At 40.4% G+C, this 16740-nt stretch overlaps 1 protein-coding gene across 2 annotated transcripts in view; it reads right to left on the bottom strand.

Annotated features, from left to right (window-relative positions):
* Positions 1-1605: 1605 nt before the first annotated feature.
* The window catches only part of sorcs3a (sortilin related VPS10 domain containing receptor 3a), a 196700-nt gene continuing 181565 nt past the window's right edge, over positions 1606-16740 (bottom strand). The window contains exons 21-27 of one of the 2 annotated variants that reach the window (XM_037472426.2): positions 16512-16635; positions 15999-16111; positions 11342-11497; positions 11145-11244; positions 7345-7450; positions 6415-6575; positions 1606-5553 (exon numbers count right to left, since the gene is read on the bottom strand). In XM_037472426.2, coding sequence (XP_037328323.1) covers positions 5495-5553; positions 6415-6575; positions 7345-7450; positions 11145-11244; positions 11342-11497; positions 15999-16111; positions 16512-16635 — 819 coding nt within the window. In that variant the 3' untranslated portion in view covers positions 1606-5494. The remainder of the gene's footprint in view (positions 5554-6414; positions 6576-7344; positions 7451-11144; positions 11245-11341; positions 11498-15998; positions 16112-16511; positions 16636-16740) is intronic. The other variant, XM_037472427.2, reaches the window with a different exon arrangement.

Genomic DNA, 16740 nt, shown 5'->3' with positions numbered 1-16740 from the left:
TGCTACTATTACTGCTACCAATACTACTATTACTACAACTACCACAATGGTGGTAGATCAGATACCAACGGTGCTGATCACTCTCTGGAGAAAAGATTTATTGAGCACAACAAATGTCTCACCACAATTCACTTTGCTCTTTGCATGTAGGATTATTCTGCAGGAGCCATCAAATTAAGATTTTACTTAATGGGGATAATTAAAGCCCATTCAAAAGTTTTTGTAACTGCTGCCATTGCCTACAGGGTCAAAGCCTGACCATGTAGGTTTGAGCAATGGTCAACACCTGATCCTAACCCTCCGTGAAGTGATTGGTCCAAGCAGCAACATGCATTTTACATTTATAAGTCAGGAAACAGCACATAATATAGCTGTAAACCTAATGTCACATGAACTGATACCTCCCTTGGTTTTTGATTCCCTGGAACACACAACAAGCTATAAACAGGAGATTGACATATTATATTGACATATTATCATATTATATGAGTTATGTTTATTGTGACTTTATAGTGTGAAGGATTTTTTTGGTCACCTTTAGCTTCTAAAGGAAATTCTTTAATTTTCTAAATATTTTACACATTTACATCATCAGATGTAAGTACAAAATAATTATTATCATAAAATGAGCTAGTTATTTAAATATTTTCCTGACATAGTTTACTGGGTAAATAGTTTTGCATAGAAATACTTGATGACCAAAAAGCAGTTTGTTTGGGTGAAGACCATATGGGAACAAATGCCCCTATGAATGAAAAGAGTGCCTTAAATGAGCATGTCAATAATTCAAATGACTTACCAATTAATATTAAATTAGTTTATTCCTCTGAACTGTAAGCATTGCTAGTGACTGCAAGTCCTTTTATAAAATATTTATAACAAAATGATACATGTCACAAAGACTTTTGCAATGAACTTGGTTCGCTGTTTAACATGTATGCAGGACAGGATTCGTTAGCTCGTTAAAGCTGGCACATTTAATATCAGCGATGACCGAACCGTGCATGCAGAAATGCACAATGTCAAGTGGTTAATGCAGGGTAAAAGGGTTTCGGTAACATCTTCATCAGATGCACTGTTGTCTTTATAATGATTTACAAATTGGCTGTCAATTAACACATTAATCTCTGAAAAAGTTGTGTATGAGATTAATGCAATAAAATATTTTGACACGGTCAACGCAACTTTGTTTACATCCGGTGCGCGTTGACCCTTGAAACCGCCGCTAGCTGCAGTCAGTTAGGTTGGAGAGACCGAGACGCTAGTTGAAGATGGAGAGAACTTTTTGCATTGGAAGAAAAACAAACAGAAGCGCGACATACAGCGGATAATTGTACAGAGGAATTCCTTCACGTGTCAAACGAAAGGAGGATAAGTGGTAAACGGACCACTTCATGCACTGCTATGCTAAGCTAGCTGCTAGGCTACTTCCATTCTAACTTCTACCCTGCAGAGGACCACCACTGTGTTCCTAAAAGACAGTTGTTTGGTAATCGTCCTGACTAAATGTTTGGAGATTTTTGGTAGTTCAAAGAGTGTTAGTGAAGAGTGATTTCTTTGCACTCATATATTTTTTTTTATATTTTATGACTCAGAACAAATGTGTTGATGTACAAAAATACGTTTATTTGAAACAATTTGAAAATGACAGTTTACTTACTGTAGAAATATTGAAATAAAGATGAAACCAAATATTACTGATGATTCATGCATTGTAGATTTTTGTGCAATGAAGAACATTACTATGCCTTCTGAATTATGACCAAAGCAAAAATCTCTTTCAATTTTCAATTAAAGAGATCTTCTGGTTATTATTTAAGATACCAGAAAAGTCAAATTTCCAATGATCAATAGGGTGATTGAATGAACAATAATTGTGACCCGATATGACATTTTTAATAGCTATTCTCTACTTTCTTTTCAGACCTTTACAAAGTTCAAAATTCTTACCCCGCTACAGCTGCAAAAAGCATTAAGGCCTATAAACCAGTGTAGTCCTCGTACATTCTTTAAAATACCAAAGGGTCTGAGAGGGAAAGAAATGAGAAAAAAATAACAAAGAAAGTATGGTTTGAGTTGCACTAAGCACAAACGTTTTGAAAGTTCTTTTACTATTTCTCCAAACACTTTGCTCATGACACGAGTGGAAAACCGCAAACATTTGAAAAACAATCTTTCTTCAATGAATATTCTGTCTGCTGTAATAAGGCTTGGCTCGGCTGTTCAGTTTCAGATGAAAACCCTTTGTTTGAGGTAATGCGTGTGTGATGTGACAGCCTAAAGGGCATCATCTGCTCAGCTTCTCTGGTTATCATCATGCTGGATACTTTGAGGCCGATTGGAGACATTTTGTGGCCACTCAACTTTTGTAGTCCTGCAGAACACAGCGCTGATGAATAGTTGTATGCTGGAACGATACTCCCTCTTTTCAAACTAAATGCACAGCAGAGTCAAGTGTTGCGTTCTAAAAGAAGCCTGTTGGCACCAGAACGAGTAGATTCATTACCAGCAAGATTTTAATGTATCTGCTCAGTTTGTACACTTTTTAGAAAAATCACAAAAGGAATGCATGGCTTTTAAAGCCACTAAACCTGTGCAAAGACAAAAAGAAGGCTTTTAATTCTCAAAACACCTGCCAAGGATGAAATGCTTCCCTAACTGTGCTGCCAAGCCAACGGCGTCTATTTGCTCCTTTTGATATTTGCACATTTTGAAAAAGTTATATGCAGACATTTAACATCAAATCTGCCCCTTTCTAGTCAAATGGGCATCATAGGAGAAAAAGTCAAATTCACTAAGATCGGCGCTTACAGCCATTGCAGTTACACATCTTTAGTGCATTGCAGACAGCAATATGAACAGTCAATCATTAGCAAGCATTATCTGCCCTCAAACAGTGTCCCATTCCATATAGATTGATAATGAAAATGGTATTACTGCACAAATACCACTTTGCAGCTGAAAGCTGAGTGAAATTTGCCCCGACTGCAATCCCCCATGTGGTAAAGTATAAACGGGCTGAAAGCCATTGCCTAACCTGTGACGGGGGAGATTCTGAGCCAGGAGGAATTAATCCACACCTATTACAGGGAGGAATTCCATTCTCTTATTTGAAGAGTTTTATGATAAATCTGAGACAGACTTTAAGTTTGTTCAATTCATGCACCGACCTAATAAAAGTGGGGAGAACAAGTATTTGATACACTGCTGACTTTGCAGGTTTCCCCACTTAGAGCATCCCCAAGGAATGTCTGCACCTCCATGCTTCACCTTTGGGATGGTGTTGAACTCATCCTTCTTCTTCCTCTAAATATGGTGAGTAGAATATAGACAGCTCTATTTTTGTCTCATCAGACCACATGGCCTTCTCCCATACCGCCTCTGGATCCTCCAGAACTTAATGACAGCGTAGTGTGTTACTAATGGTTTTCTGTTGTCCCAGCTCTCTTCAGGTCATTGACCAGGTCCTGTCATGTAGTTCTGGGCTGATCCCTCACCTTCCTCATTGATGCTTCACGAGGTGAGATCTTGCATGGAGCACCAGACCGAGGAAACTTGACCGTTGGCGCCATTTTCTAATAATTGCGCCAACAGTTGTTGCCTTCTCACCAAGCTGCTTGCCTAATGTATTGTCGCTCATGCCAGCCTTGTGCAGGTCTACAATTGTATGTCTTTACACAGCTCTCTGGTCTTGGCCATTGTGGAGAGGTTGGAGTCTGTTAAATTGATTGTGTGGACAGGTGTATTTTATACAGGTAACAAGTTCAAACAGGTGCAGGTGCATACAATATGACTTTCTTGATTTTGGTTTTAGATTCGGTCACTCGCAGTTGAGTACCTATGATACAAATTACAGACTCCTCTACATGCTTTGTGAGTGGGAAAACCTGCAAAATTTTCAGTGTGTCAAATACTGTGGGAAAGTTCTGTCATTAAAACTAAATGAATAAAGCTCTTTCATGTCATTTTTATCAAAACTATATATAAATTATTAAGAAAATTATGCTTCTGTGCCTTGGGCATAGATGCACAAAATGTCTCTTCATTTTCGCTGCTATGTGATCGCTGAGGGTAAAAAATAAATAAAAACATGTTCGTCATATTTACACCATTTCCTCCACCCTTGACACATACATACTTTGTCAGAATGGTCATTGAAATACTTTACTAAACGATTGGGCTGATTGCACGGAGCTGAACAATTTTATAGGCTTCAGTTTTTCTGTAATAAATTAACATCAATATGTTAGTGACTCAGACATGGAGTTGGGAAAGATAGTGAGAAATTTAAGGTGATATCAGCAGCCCCAATCCTCTGTGTATTTTTTGAGATGGTCAAATGACTGTTAAAATGATCACATTTAGAGACAATATTGAAGTTTGATTTTTCAGTTAGCGTAAATGACGAGACAACTTAAGCCATGAAATTGAAAACACTCCTTAAGCTGCACATAGCTCACACCCTTCACCTCAAAGGACAGGTAAGGAATGCTGCACGTATGGGTTAATTCCAAGTAACTGGTACATTATTGACTAAATAAGGAGATATTTTAGATGTTCTATAGTAGTATAACATGAGCAATGTTCAAATATTCATACCCTCTGGGAATTCCATGTAATCAATTTCAAAAGCAGTATGTATAGCCTTAAACATGTGCCTGTATTCCTAAACAACTAAAAAAGAGATTTCTACTTTGTTTTTGGAATGAATGTTGGTATGGTTCTCCCACAACTTGAATATGTTGATCACTGGTAAACAATTCAGAATAAATATTTATAATAACTCATACAGCCTTATCTCAGGTATGTTTTATACACAGTTTAACATAAAACCCCTTTTCTGCTAGATACAAATGAGGAAAATGAGCAACACGGAAGTCCAGGCAAAGTCAATCTCGCCTTTCTGATGAATGATTAGAAAAGAACTATTTACAACACTTGCTTATCTACAACACAGAAACTGTGTCCCCAAAAAGAACATGCACAAGTCAAGGACCTTAGCAAAAACAAAGCAGATTTTTGACTTAGTACACCTTTCAAAAAAACAAACCATTAACTTTTCTTGAATCCTCTGTTGTCGCCATGGTACTCAGAAAGTAATAATATATACATTTAACAGAGTGAGTCCAGAGAGAACGGAACAAGACTCAGACATCATAGTCTTGATTTAGGCAGAAATGAATTCCAAAGCAAACGTCATAGAGAACGTACATAACCTTCATGATGAAAGATAGTTCAGTCTGCAAAGGAACGTTGTTATGTAACTTACATCCACACGACTGATTACATTGTTTGCCAGTAATTACAATGATCTCTATGAGTAACTTGACATTTGCTGCATGGATGCTGTTGAACGAGGCATCCATGCAAGTCTGTATAAATGAGGTCCCTTAGAAAACTATTAACATCAGCTTTGTTGAGAATTACAAAACAGAAAAAGAGAACCCCGACACTTTAATACTTTGCTCTTTACATAAACTGTTGCTGAATGACTTTACACGCTAGTACAGTTTGGTATCTCCCTTGTGCTCTCGCAAGCAGTTCCAACTCCTCCTGAGCAGACACGGATGAACCCAAAGGAGAAAAACAAGGCAAGAACAAACAGTTAGTTCTGTGATGGCACTTTGAATCCAGTTACATAAAAACTTTTTTGACAGCTTATTTAATTCCTGAATGTTCTTTAATCAAAAGCTATACAGCTGTGGAATAGCATCTAAGTATGAAAGTGGACCATTTTGAAAGCTTTTACAAACCAGGGTGCCTGATGGATGAATGAAAATTAAGCCGGAAGATAAAACAAAATGCTAATCATCTAGGTGTTTTTGGTGTGCAAGGTGTGTGCCTGTTCCTATTATTGAAATAAAATCCGAATTAGCCTTCTCTGAGGAACTGCACCTGCCAGATGACCTCAGCTGGTGGCCAAGCTGCACGCTCTGTGCTTCATATAAAGTCAGGAGCCTTCGGCCAACTTACTTGGATATATGTTTTTTATCTTATTTCTGTACTGAAACATTCCTTTTCAATAAGTCATACTCGGATGAATTAATTATATAATTATAATTATAGCTCTCTTCGCTACTCTGGTTGATTCCATTGATTCCCAAGGCTGCATGCTCAAAGATGTTGGTTTTATTCATTATTCATTGCTGGAATCTATCCTTCACAGTTAAAACCTAACCTGTACTATCTTCTCTTCTCTCTCTTGAGTTAGAAATGCCAAATGAGGTTCAGAAGGTGAATCTAAAAACATGTATTCTACCTGTTCTGACTTTAACTCTCTTTCAAAAGAACCAAATGCACTGTATGAGACCAAATAAATATTATTTTCAAGTAAGAGTTCTAAATGTATTGTCAGCGTATAAACGTTACGATTCCACCAGTGATTTCACCTGAAAGCGATAGCTCATAACTTACGTTTGACCCTGGCATCCAGTTGTTTCTCCGTGAGCTCTTTGGATGTGGAGAACTCACTCAGTGTGATTTTAGGCGCGCTGTCGCCCTGGCCCACCGAGCCAATCATCTCTTGCTCTTTCTCCTGGTTCACCTCAGCATATATATTTATCCAAGGTATTTTTCTATGGATTTAAAAAGAAGAGATTACACAATTTTACAAGACATTTTTTGAATCCATTTAGTGGCTACAAAATACACAGATTGATATTGCAGGGCATTCATTTCACATCTCAAACCTACTTTGTTTGAGATGACAAACATGTTAAAACTTACATTTCTAAACAAACTTTAAAGACAGCAGTGCCTCAGGCTCTCCCACTTTCAAAGTTAATCTCGGTAACTAATCTATACACAAATTACAGTACAATTTGTATCTTTCCCCATCCGCATTTGTAACACTTAATATATATCTTTATATAGTCACTATCTAATTTATTTCCAATTACTATTCATTTTGGTTATTAATTGCTCTGTTTTGTCAACTGTGAGATTCGTTGAAAAATGCATGCTCTTTAGACTAATGGGAAAAAAATTCGTATCTATAATTAATGACAGCTTTTCCATTTCCCTGCAACTCTCCAAAATAATCATTTTGAGTATGAATAATTTATTCAGCAAATAACAGCCTTTGCACAGCAACTGCATATTAAACCACAGTGGTGGTATTCCATACATTTTATCGCAGATTGCGCTGTGTAGCCTCATGCATTGGAATCCTGCTAGAAGTCTGTCTACAGCGTAGAGGGAACTTGTCAAATCAAATATACAGACACGCCTGATTGATTGGTCCAGACTGCGCTCATCTGGTATCATCAATAATAGACGGCATGGTAATAGATATATACATCAGCGATCCGTGCACCAGGTGGAAGTCATCACACAGGTGGGTACCTCTTGAATTTGTAGATAAGGAACACTGCTAGGCCCAGGAACACCACTAAGAGGAGCATCAGCAAAGCCGAGCTGCTGTGTCTTGGGTTAGAATCCACCAACGGTGCTGAGAGAGCGGAAGAGAGGACACAAAGCATTCTGCAGTCATTACACATGCTCCATTGTTGGATGTAGATCTACATCATCCCTTATAATGCGTCAAGAATTTGAGATTAGTCAGCCAGTTTCACATTTTAAAAGCTGTTATAAAACAATTTCAGCTAGTGTTTGTTATTTTAGGCTATTTCTGACATATGTAAATGCATTCATTATGCAATTTTAATTGTGTTGTGTTCTTTGCTCTGATCATTCTGTTCGGAAATGAATAAGCTGACCACTATTCATAAGTATGTTAAATGGCCACTGTCCCATGATAAGTGAATACAATTAATTAAATCTAAAAATTGTATCAGTGAACTATATTCAACATGTTTCTTTTTTTTTGTGGTTACATTTATAAATTTCTCAAAAAGATTAAAAAAAAGAATTTGACACATTTCCATCAACTGGTCTGGAATGGATCAACCTGGCAATGCAAAGCATAGTGTGGTTAGAAGGGGGCGCTATAGCTTGAGGAGGCATGTCCATCTTACTATTTAGTGATGGTGGAGGAGGCACGTTTTAATTGCGCTTTCATTTCAGCAAACATTGGCCATGTTTCAAGCTGTGTGGACTATTCATTCAAACGTTATGGGGATATCAGGGAAGCACGACAACTGGAGCTGATTCATGTGAAGAGAATGTTCATTACATCACACAATCCATTTAACTAGCAACTATTTATTTTTGCGCTATTGAGGATGTTTTATTGAGTGTGGCCTGCGAAGCAGAGCCAACTCCTTATTATCTCAAACTTATTAATCACCACCAAGAGAGCCGCAAAAAACTTTCAATTTCTACCCGTGGGCCACACAGGCCCGGGGGTGAAATATTTTATCAGCCGGACGCTGTCTGGCGAAAGCCAATCAGCGGCTAGATGCTCCGCTCATGAACACACTTTATGAAACTGCCACTCAAGGGAGACACGCACACAGCCTGTACTGAACGGCTGTAAGTTAGTTGGTGTCTAACCGAGAGACGCTGGCACTGAGCCGACACAACAGGTCATCAAACCGGCTGCTGGTCAGCCTGAAGCAGCGCTGGAAGCGGCTTCACCAAGACGCACCTCCTGGAGGCATACTTGCCAACCTTGAGACCTCTGAATTCGGGAGATATTCGAAAGGACCGTTGGAGGGATGTTAGCGGTCAACGGGGGGGGGGGGGGGGGGGGGGGAGGGTGCTATTGACTTCAAGGTGTAACCTTTATTATTGTTCGGTCTGAAACGGCGCGCCCAGTGACGGATGGTGTAGCAATATTGTTGTCCGGGTGGAAATCGGGAGAAATTCGGGAGAAAGGTCAGTCCGGGAGATTTTCGGGAGGGGCTTTGAAATTCGGGAGTCTCCCGGAAAAATGTATGTCTGGAGGAGTCGGTGAAATTAAAGCTGTGTGCGGTGACCGGTCACGAACCCAAACACACAGTTTACGGTTCCGACGTTTGTGTAATTCACACAACAAATGAAGAGCAGGAATAATTGTTATTTATTTTGATGGTGGATAGGGGAAATTCTTATAACTTTCTTTATGGAGACAACTAATAGAGATAAGCCACGCCCCATTCCAGGTGCGAATAAAGCAGGACGCGAATGAAACGGAATAACTACTAGTTGGGTGGTGTGGCGAAAATTCGCTTGGCTTTTGGTGTGAACGCAGCATAACGCTCTCCAACAAAGCATTGAAGGCGTCCAAATTAAAGCGTCATATTGAAACCAAAGATCCAACGCTCGTGGGAAAGCAGGTGGAATTTTTTTAAAGAAAGAAATGGGCTACAGATGCAGAAGAAGTCCGTCATCTCACTGACAGGCAACTCTAAATCTGACTTGAAAGCCAGCCGTTATATTAACTTGTTCCATGAATTGTTACGTAAGTGTTGTTTGTGCAGGTTTACATACAGATAATAAATAAATGTCCTATCAGGTTTTCTTGTTAACCTTTTATTTTAACATTTTATTTAGTCATATAATACAAATCCAACCTAGAATGATGACAATTAGTTAATCCAACATAGTGTTAATATTTGAACGGGCCCCGGGCCACTTTGTACTTAAAAAGTTGGGCCCCGAGGTCAAAAAGGTTATGAACCCCCTGGTCCAGGCCACACTCTTAAAATTTCTGTGGAATTTTCTAGTACAATTTGGCAGTTTCTATACAGCTTTTCTAATGCGGCAAGTGATCTGAGCCAGCATTTTAGACATTTACCTCTGTCTCATTTGCACAGGTTAAGTGGGTGCAAAAGCCACGCAAAAGAAGAATGCAATCAAATCTCAAGTTAGGGTAGCTTTAAATTGTTGTTTCCATTGCTGGACAAAAAAGAGGACAGCATCAGTCGATTCTCATAATTTAGATAATTAAATCTACCTCTACTTCCTATCATAATCTGAGGAGTGCATTCTTTTTTGGCTTTGGAGGGGAATCTCTTTGCATTCTCCAATGATTCCGTGTTAGCCCTTCGGCTCAGAGACATCGGTGCGTATGCTGCTGACCTTTGTCAAGCAGCTTGAAGGCTTTTTAGACCTTTTCTTGAGAGGTGAAATATAAAGAGAGATCCAGCTGCGTACACCTCCAATGCCATTAGAGTGCAGCCCACCACAGAATGTCACAGAGCAGCACATGCCACGCAGTCAATGCGTAGCACTTTGAGCTACAGACAACTCCTGGGTGTGTCTCCAGAGACTGTGTGCCTCACCAAACCGACTTAGCAGCCCAGCAGTTGTCGAGGACTACCAATAACAATAAAATAGTGCAGCTGTCATTGGTTTGATAGTTACAACAGCATTTGTTTTTTTGCATTATGACCAACCTTCCTGGTTTCCTCTCGTTTCTGCCCTTAATTTGTACAGTGTTCTTTCTCAAGAACTAAATAATCAACATAATCATACTCAGTGTACCACCCATGTTGTGCTTGGGTGGTTCATGGTGATTCAAGAAAAAGAACAGATGTTCAGCTTTTAATGCCAGTCATAAAAGATCGTCTCAAGCAGCTGAAATCCAACCCCCTCCCATATACTCCCCTATGTTTTTTTGACTGGAAAGGAAGCAGTGACAGGAATATCAAAAGGTGGATCATAGACAAAATCTAATGCTGCGTTCACACCAAAAGCGAAGCAAATTATTCAAGCAAGTATATTCCATGCAAAGTCAAAGCACAGACGCGTCTGGTCACAAATGAGGCAAATTTTAAAAGAGCGAAAACTTTGCCCAACGCTGCCTCAAAAGCCAATCAGCATTTGACATGCTCAGCTCGTCATCACCACCGTCCTGCTGCCACAGCATGAATACACTTTATAACAGCTGCTCAGACACACAGGCAGCTGAGACTGAACGCCTGTAAGTTAGTTGGGGTCTAACCGAGAGACGCTGGCACCGAGCCGACACAACAGGTCATTGGCTGCTGGTCAGAATAAAGTAGTGCTGGAAGTAGCGGTCATCTAGACGCACTTCCTGGAAGAGTCTGTGAAAAATCGAGCTGTGTGCGGTGAAAATTTGACACAAATGAAGCGAAATAACTAGTCGTGCTTCGCTTTTGGTGTGAAAGCAGCATAATTGTCAAAACAGGGTTTTCACAGTGCTATCTCATGTCAGTTTAAAATGCAAGTGCAAGTTTGAGTATTATGCTGATAACTTAATGGCAGTATTGAAAGCAGCGAGAGTAAATGTCCCTTACCCAGTGTTAACTGTGTGTTGTACACAATTACCCTGACACCGGGCTTGAGCTCGAACTCCACCAGATTTTGGTTCAGCGCGCTCACAATTATATCGGATACCTGTTAAACACATACAAATGATGGTAGTTGACAGGCAATGAGCGATGTATTAATTTTCTAATTTCATTCAGTAAAATGTAATCCTTGTCCCATGTACCTGCTCAAGTCCCTCCTCACTCTTTTTCTTGCCCTCTGATTGGTTGTTGTGGGGTAACAGGAAGAGCTCAGCAGCGGTTGGAACGCCTGGGAACACGGCTACCAAGAGCTGATCCTCTGGGAAGTCAGACACCTGTGGCAAGGCAGAAAGAATGACCTTTGATGGTGATAAATACAAATAGTTCCATCAATTAAAAATGTTTAATGGCTTTGTTCTTAAAAGAAAGAGTGGGGGGAGTCACCAACAACACAACCTCTCCTAGAGGAACGTCCACCCACAATACTACCAGAATCAAAGGGGCGTTGAAAGTGTGTTACAGAGAGATGAGTATGAGTTGTGGAGGGCTTGAATTTGAACTGTATTCTTGGGGAGCAAGATGGGCTTTTAAAAACTGGGGTGATTTGATCTCTAGTGTGGGAGAGGGAGGGCAGGACAGGCAGCTGAATTCTGCCTGTATTGAAGTCTGTTAATGATTTTTGATATATTACAGGGGATGCTGTTGCAGTAGACCAGTCAGGAAGTGATGAAGGTATGGATAAGAGTACCAAAAGCAGAGAGGGAGGGGCATAAGCAGGACATTTTTGAGAGGAAAGAAGGGGGTTTTAGTGGTGTGCTTGACGTGCCATTCAAAGAATTGGAGACAAATGTGAGTGGAATGTACATTTATTGCGCTAGTTTATTCAAAACGCTTTAACACTTCATGTCATCATTAACTGTTGAGCGATTTGGGACTGACCAAGAGAATTTGGGATTGCTGCTGTTGAGTTTGAAGTTGGCTTGGATCCTTTATATCTGTGAGGCTATTGGTGATGGTTGAGGAGGTAGTGGGTAAAATAGATTTGGTGTAGATTTAGAGCTATGTGTCATCGGCGTAGCAGTGGAAATGGAGCTCCATTTTCCAAATTGCCCTTGAACCCTTTGGCAATCCCCTGACTACTTACTTACAATAAGAACAGTTATGTGTCGCTATCAAATCAAAACTATGCACTTCAAAATTCCCCATTGAGGCTGAATGAAACCATCCTATTTAGAAAGATTAATAAACAGTTTACAACTTGAAACGTGAAAATATATTTCAAGCTACTCATGGCACTCACATGGCACTTACAGGATGGCCTTCAGGTTTATAACTAGATGGCTTAAAAAAATAAGATAACTGTTATAAATGGATGTCTTCTATCTTTCTAGTTTGCTACTTTCTAGCGATGCCAAAACCTCACATATGAAGAAAAGCAATTTTCCTGAGCTTTCAACTATTAACCAATGCATACAAACTAGAAAGTCAGCGCAAGGGCCGTGATCGCTCTTCATTTTAGAGCCTGTGATGGTTTTATTCTAAACAATGGAGTGGGAATACCCAAGGCATATCAATTATCAAGCACAGACCAACCAAAGTGGGCATGACTTATAATATGAGAAGGTGCTGGAGAGGGTGACATGAAGTGTATAGGATAAGAGAAGAGGCAATAGCCCCAATTCAAAAAATCAATACTGTTCAACCATGTTTGTTTTCATTGCAATCTGTCTTTAGAATAAAAAGCTGTTTTGGAGTGCTTTCTTTGAGTCTTAGAGTCATGGTGGCAGCTCTGTGAGCAGCTCTCTGACACTGTGCTTTGCACACGTTTTTTAAGAATTGGGAGGTGAATAATGTCAGATTAATTTGAATAATCTACAAGATAATTGTTTCACAGTTCAAAAGGATGAAAGTATTGCATAACTGTGTATGATTAATCTGCATGAGTTTGAATATGTGAACGTTAAAGGAATATGAGAGGAGGGTGGCTCAAGATAGACATGTTGGAATGAAATAACCTCCATTATCAAATGGTCATTCAGGACGGGCAGAGGCAGCTGCACCAAAATGAGTCCTATCAAAGACTGCGAAGTCGTGACTTGATAGATTCAGAAACAGGGCAACACAACAAGTACCTCAGTTAAATGGACCGTGACTTTGACTGAGTTGTCCAAACTCTCATATCCTATTTCATTGTTGGGGAGTTGTTTACTATGTTGAACATGCATCAGTTGTGGACTGGCCTCTGTCTCAACCATAACAAAATAGAGGAGAAATAACCCTCCCCTTGTCTGGCAAAAAAACACATGACTGTTGTGAAGGCATGAAAACAAAGTTACTCATCAGCCACTTTCCACAAGTAAAGTATTGGTGTTTTCACCCCCATTTCACACTTAAGGATGGTTATGTATAATAGTCCTAGTTCTATGACCATTGTTAAAGCCTTCTAATGTGTGCTGTGTGCATCCCTAGCTCCCCCATCACATTGCAAATGAACTGCAATCTCCATTTCTTTTCAAGTGAAAATACAATTACACATGATGAATATTGTAAATTAAGAAAAAGGCAACAAAACAATGTGGCAATGAATAGTAAAAACGTCATGATGCCTTTTAAAGGTCATTGACAATACAATTTAGTGGCATGGGGAAATCATGTTCTAGGTATGGGTTTGGATAGTATGGGTTTGGGATTTTGCAGAAAGTAGTGTTGATTTTGTGTACGTTTTCAGCATAGGCCAGTTCAGTTTTTTGCCAAAGTTGAAATATTTCTTTCACACCGAATGTGTCGGCAGCATTTTGGGCTACAGGATTACAGATAAAGTCTATGCACAGACGCGATGATGCTGGAGGGACACAAATCTGCGATTGAGCGGCGCAGTTTGCTCAATTAAAACGCATGTGTGGTTTGGTCCTTGAGCACACAATGTCTCTTCACCGGGACAGTTCCCTCGGCATGGGAGTATGATGTGACGGCGGCAAAATCCAGTGCCCGATCTGAGCCGTCGAGCTATCAAGCGGGCTCACGGCTAGCACCATGTACCGCTGGAAACAGCAGTCATCCAGACGCAGTTCCTGTAGAAGTAGGTGAAATTCACCGAGCCGTCTGCGCCTACGGATGCTATTTGGTACAAAAACACGACTCCGTTTGGTGGTCCGATGTGAGTAGTAGTTTAACACCCAGACTGGGGCATTAGGTCACGGGTTGTTTTCTGTTGTGTTTCTGTCACTCACCCTTCCCTCTCATTTCAGACACCTCCCCCCTGTGTGCCGCTGCCCTCAGTGATTGCAAGCTCCACCCTTATTGTTTACACCTCGTCTCGTTTCCCTGTGTATTTAGTCCGTGCCGACAGCTTGTTCTGTGCCAGTTTGTCTCTTTTGTCCAATGAGCTGACTCTCCTGAGTGTGCCTTCCCGTGTTTTGACCCTTTTCTGTCCACCCGTCAAACTTTGCCTGCCGATTTGGATTGATCCGCCTTCTCTGTCTGACTACCCGTGTACCGAACCCCTGACTGAAGTAAAGACAATTTTTGCCCCTGACTACCCTGCCTTGAGTCTGCTTTTGAGTCCAGGTCCTTGTAGCCCCAGCTCCCTAACAAGTTAGCAGAGTTGCTATGTCTTCCATGGTTGAACAACAATGCCGTAAAGTTGATCTGTCAGGGTGATAAATCTTGGCTCCTCTCAGTTACGTTGGGCGAGAATACACATGAATTGACCACAAATGTATCCTTTCCTTGATGCACAACATGAGCAAAATTGAGCATGGGATAAAATGGGATTACTATGTTTTAATTAACACAATTATGATTTAAATTCTTAATGAGAATTATGGGAATTGCCAGAACTGCTATTCTTTGGTGATAAAGCAACAGAATAATGTACACCACTATACACCCACAAAATAAACGTAGAGCCTTTGGATCCAAAGACAGGCAGTAATCCACCTTTGTTTTTCATCTCAAGTGCCAGCATCGCATCAAGTTCACATATCCATTCTAGCAGAAATGACAAAACTAAAGTTACAGACTTCAGTGCCTTGAGGATGTTTCTGTCACTACAATAAAGAACTACGGAACTCTAAAAAACTGTAAAATACAAGTTAAATAGAACTAGCCTGTTCTGAACTGATGCTCGGAGTTCTATGAATAATAACCAAAATCATTTTTAACATCAAATTAGATCCAAACTCATTTTGCAGAAACCTTTGCTTTCAAAAGGAAAAACTCAATTTGTTTCTGACACATTGCCTTACAATGGCTTCACAGACGAGGAAAAAGCAAGTCACTTAGCTCAGATGCCTGGATCTGAGTCTGGGATGTCCATGTTAGTCATGAAATCCCCTTCAACCATTTAAACATTCCTCCAAAAGCGCTCACCTGCAGCTCTAATTCTCTTGGTAAGATGGGCAACAGAACACTAACAAATGCAGTCCACTATTCATGAGCAGCAAATGGGGAATTGAGAAGCACTTAACAAAGACAGGGGAGCTGCCCACACAAACTGAGAGCACTCAACGCGATGACAGGTGTCGTCAATCACAAGTCCCTACCAGGCCCCCTGTGCTTCTGATCACTTCATTTGTGACTTCTAAAATGAAAGGAATTAGCGATGAAGCCATCTTGGGTGAAAAGGGAAGCAAGGGTGTCTTCACACCTGTCTGATGATGAATCACAGCCTGACCCAAGGTTGTTCTCTTGCTGCACCACTGAGTTTTGGGCAGCAAAAGATATAGGAGCATAGGAAATAATGAGAAATAGTGGGGTGAGAAAGACAATAGAGGATAAAAGGGGAGAAAGGAAAGCTGCTGAAGACAGAGAGAGATGGACAGGAGAGAAGGGAAGAGAGAGAAAATGAAAATCACTCACTTGGAGCAAAGCCCTCTTAATTACTCTCCCCACATCCTGTCTCCACTCTGGTATGTCGGGGTTGAACTCATCCAGATTAGGGGAGAAAGATAAAAGTAGAGATTTGAAGAATCCTGTCGAGGAGAATCAGCCATTAATTCACTCGGCTCCAGAGGCATTCTCAGGGAGCTGTGCCAACTGTCATTTTGTTCAAGATGAGTTTCAGGTAGTTAAAACTTGAGGAAAAGAGGAGGGTTTCCCATATCCCCTACACTCCCCTTTGGCTAAATGTACCAGATGCACTTCGAAATGATTCGAAAATGTCACGGTTTTATGCTAGCGCATCCACATGCAATAAATCAGTGCATTCTTTCGAATGAAGACATATTCTTTTTGAGGTTCTAACAGCAATGTCATATGATTTACTCGAAGGACCTGTTTTATTTTAAAACATATGTGACACAAGGCGGATTCTGAAAATGACTGTACAAGTAATGGTGCGTACCAAGACACAATTAGAATAGAAATACTGACCTCTGACTGCTATGGTCTTGGTGTCTTGCCGTATGCTGTTGGCTGCAGCCACTTGGACGGTGATGGTGTGCATCCCGTCGTTTGGAAAGGTGTGTGAGATACTGCCATCTAACGTTATCAAAGGCTGCAAACATGAGGGGTTTAGGAACACAATGAAGGTACACTTCAAGCTTAGGGAGCATGCTTTGTTTACCAGACATTTCCGTTTAGCTTTCCACAACCAGGACAG

The sequence above is a fragment of the Pungitius pungitius genome, chromosome 9, assembly GCF_949316345.1.
Source record: "Pungitius pungitius chromosome 9, fPunPun2.1, whole genome shotgun sequence".
In the NCBI taxonomy this organism is placed as follows: Eukaryota; Metazoa; Chordata; class Actinopteri; order Perciformes; family Gasterosteidae; genus Pungitius; species Pungitius pungitius.
The sequence above is the reverse complement of the archived record's forward strand: the minus strand, read 5'-3'. Positions and strand labels throughout refer to the sequence as shown.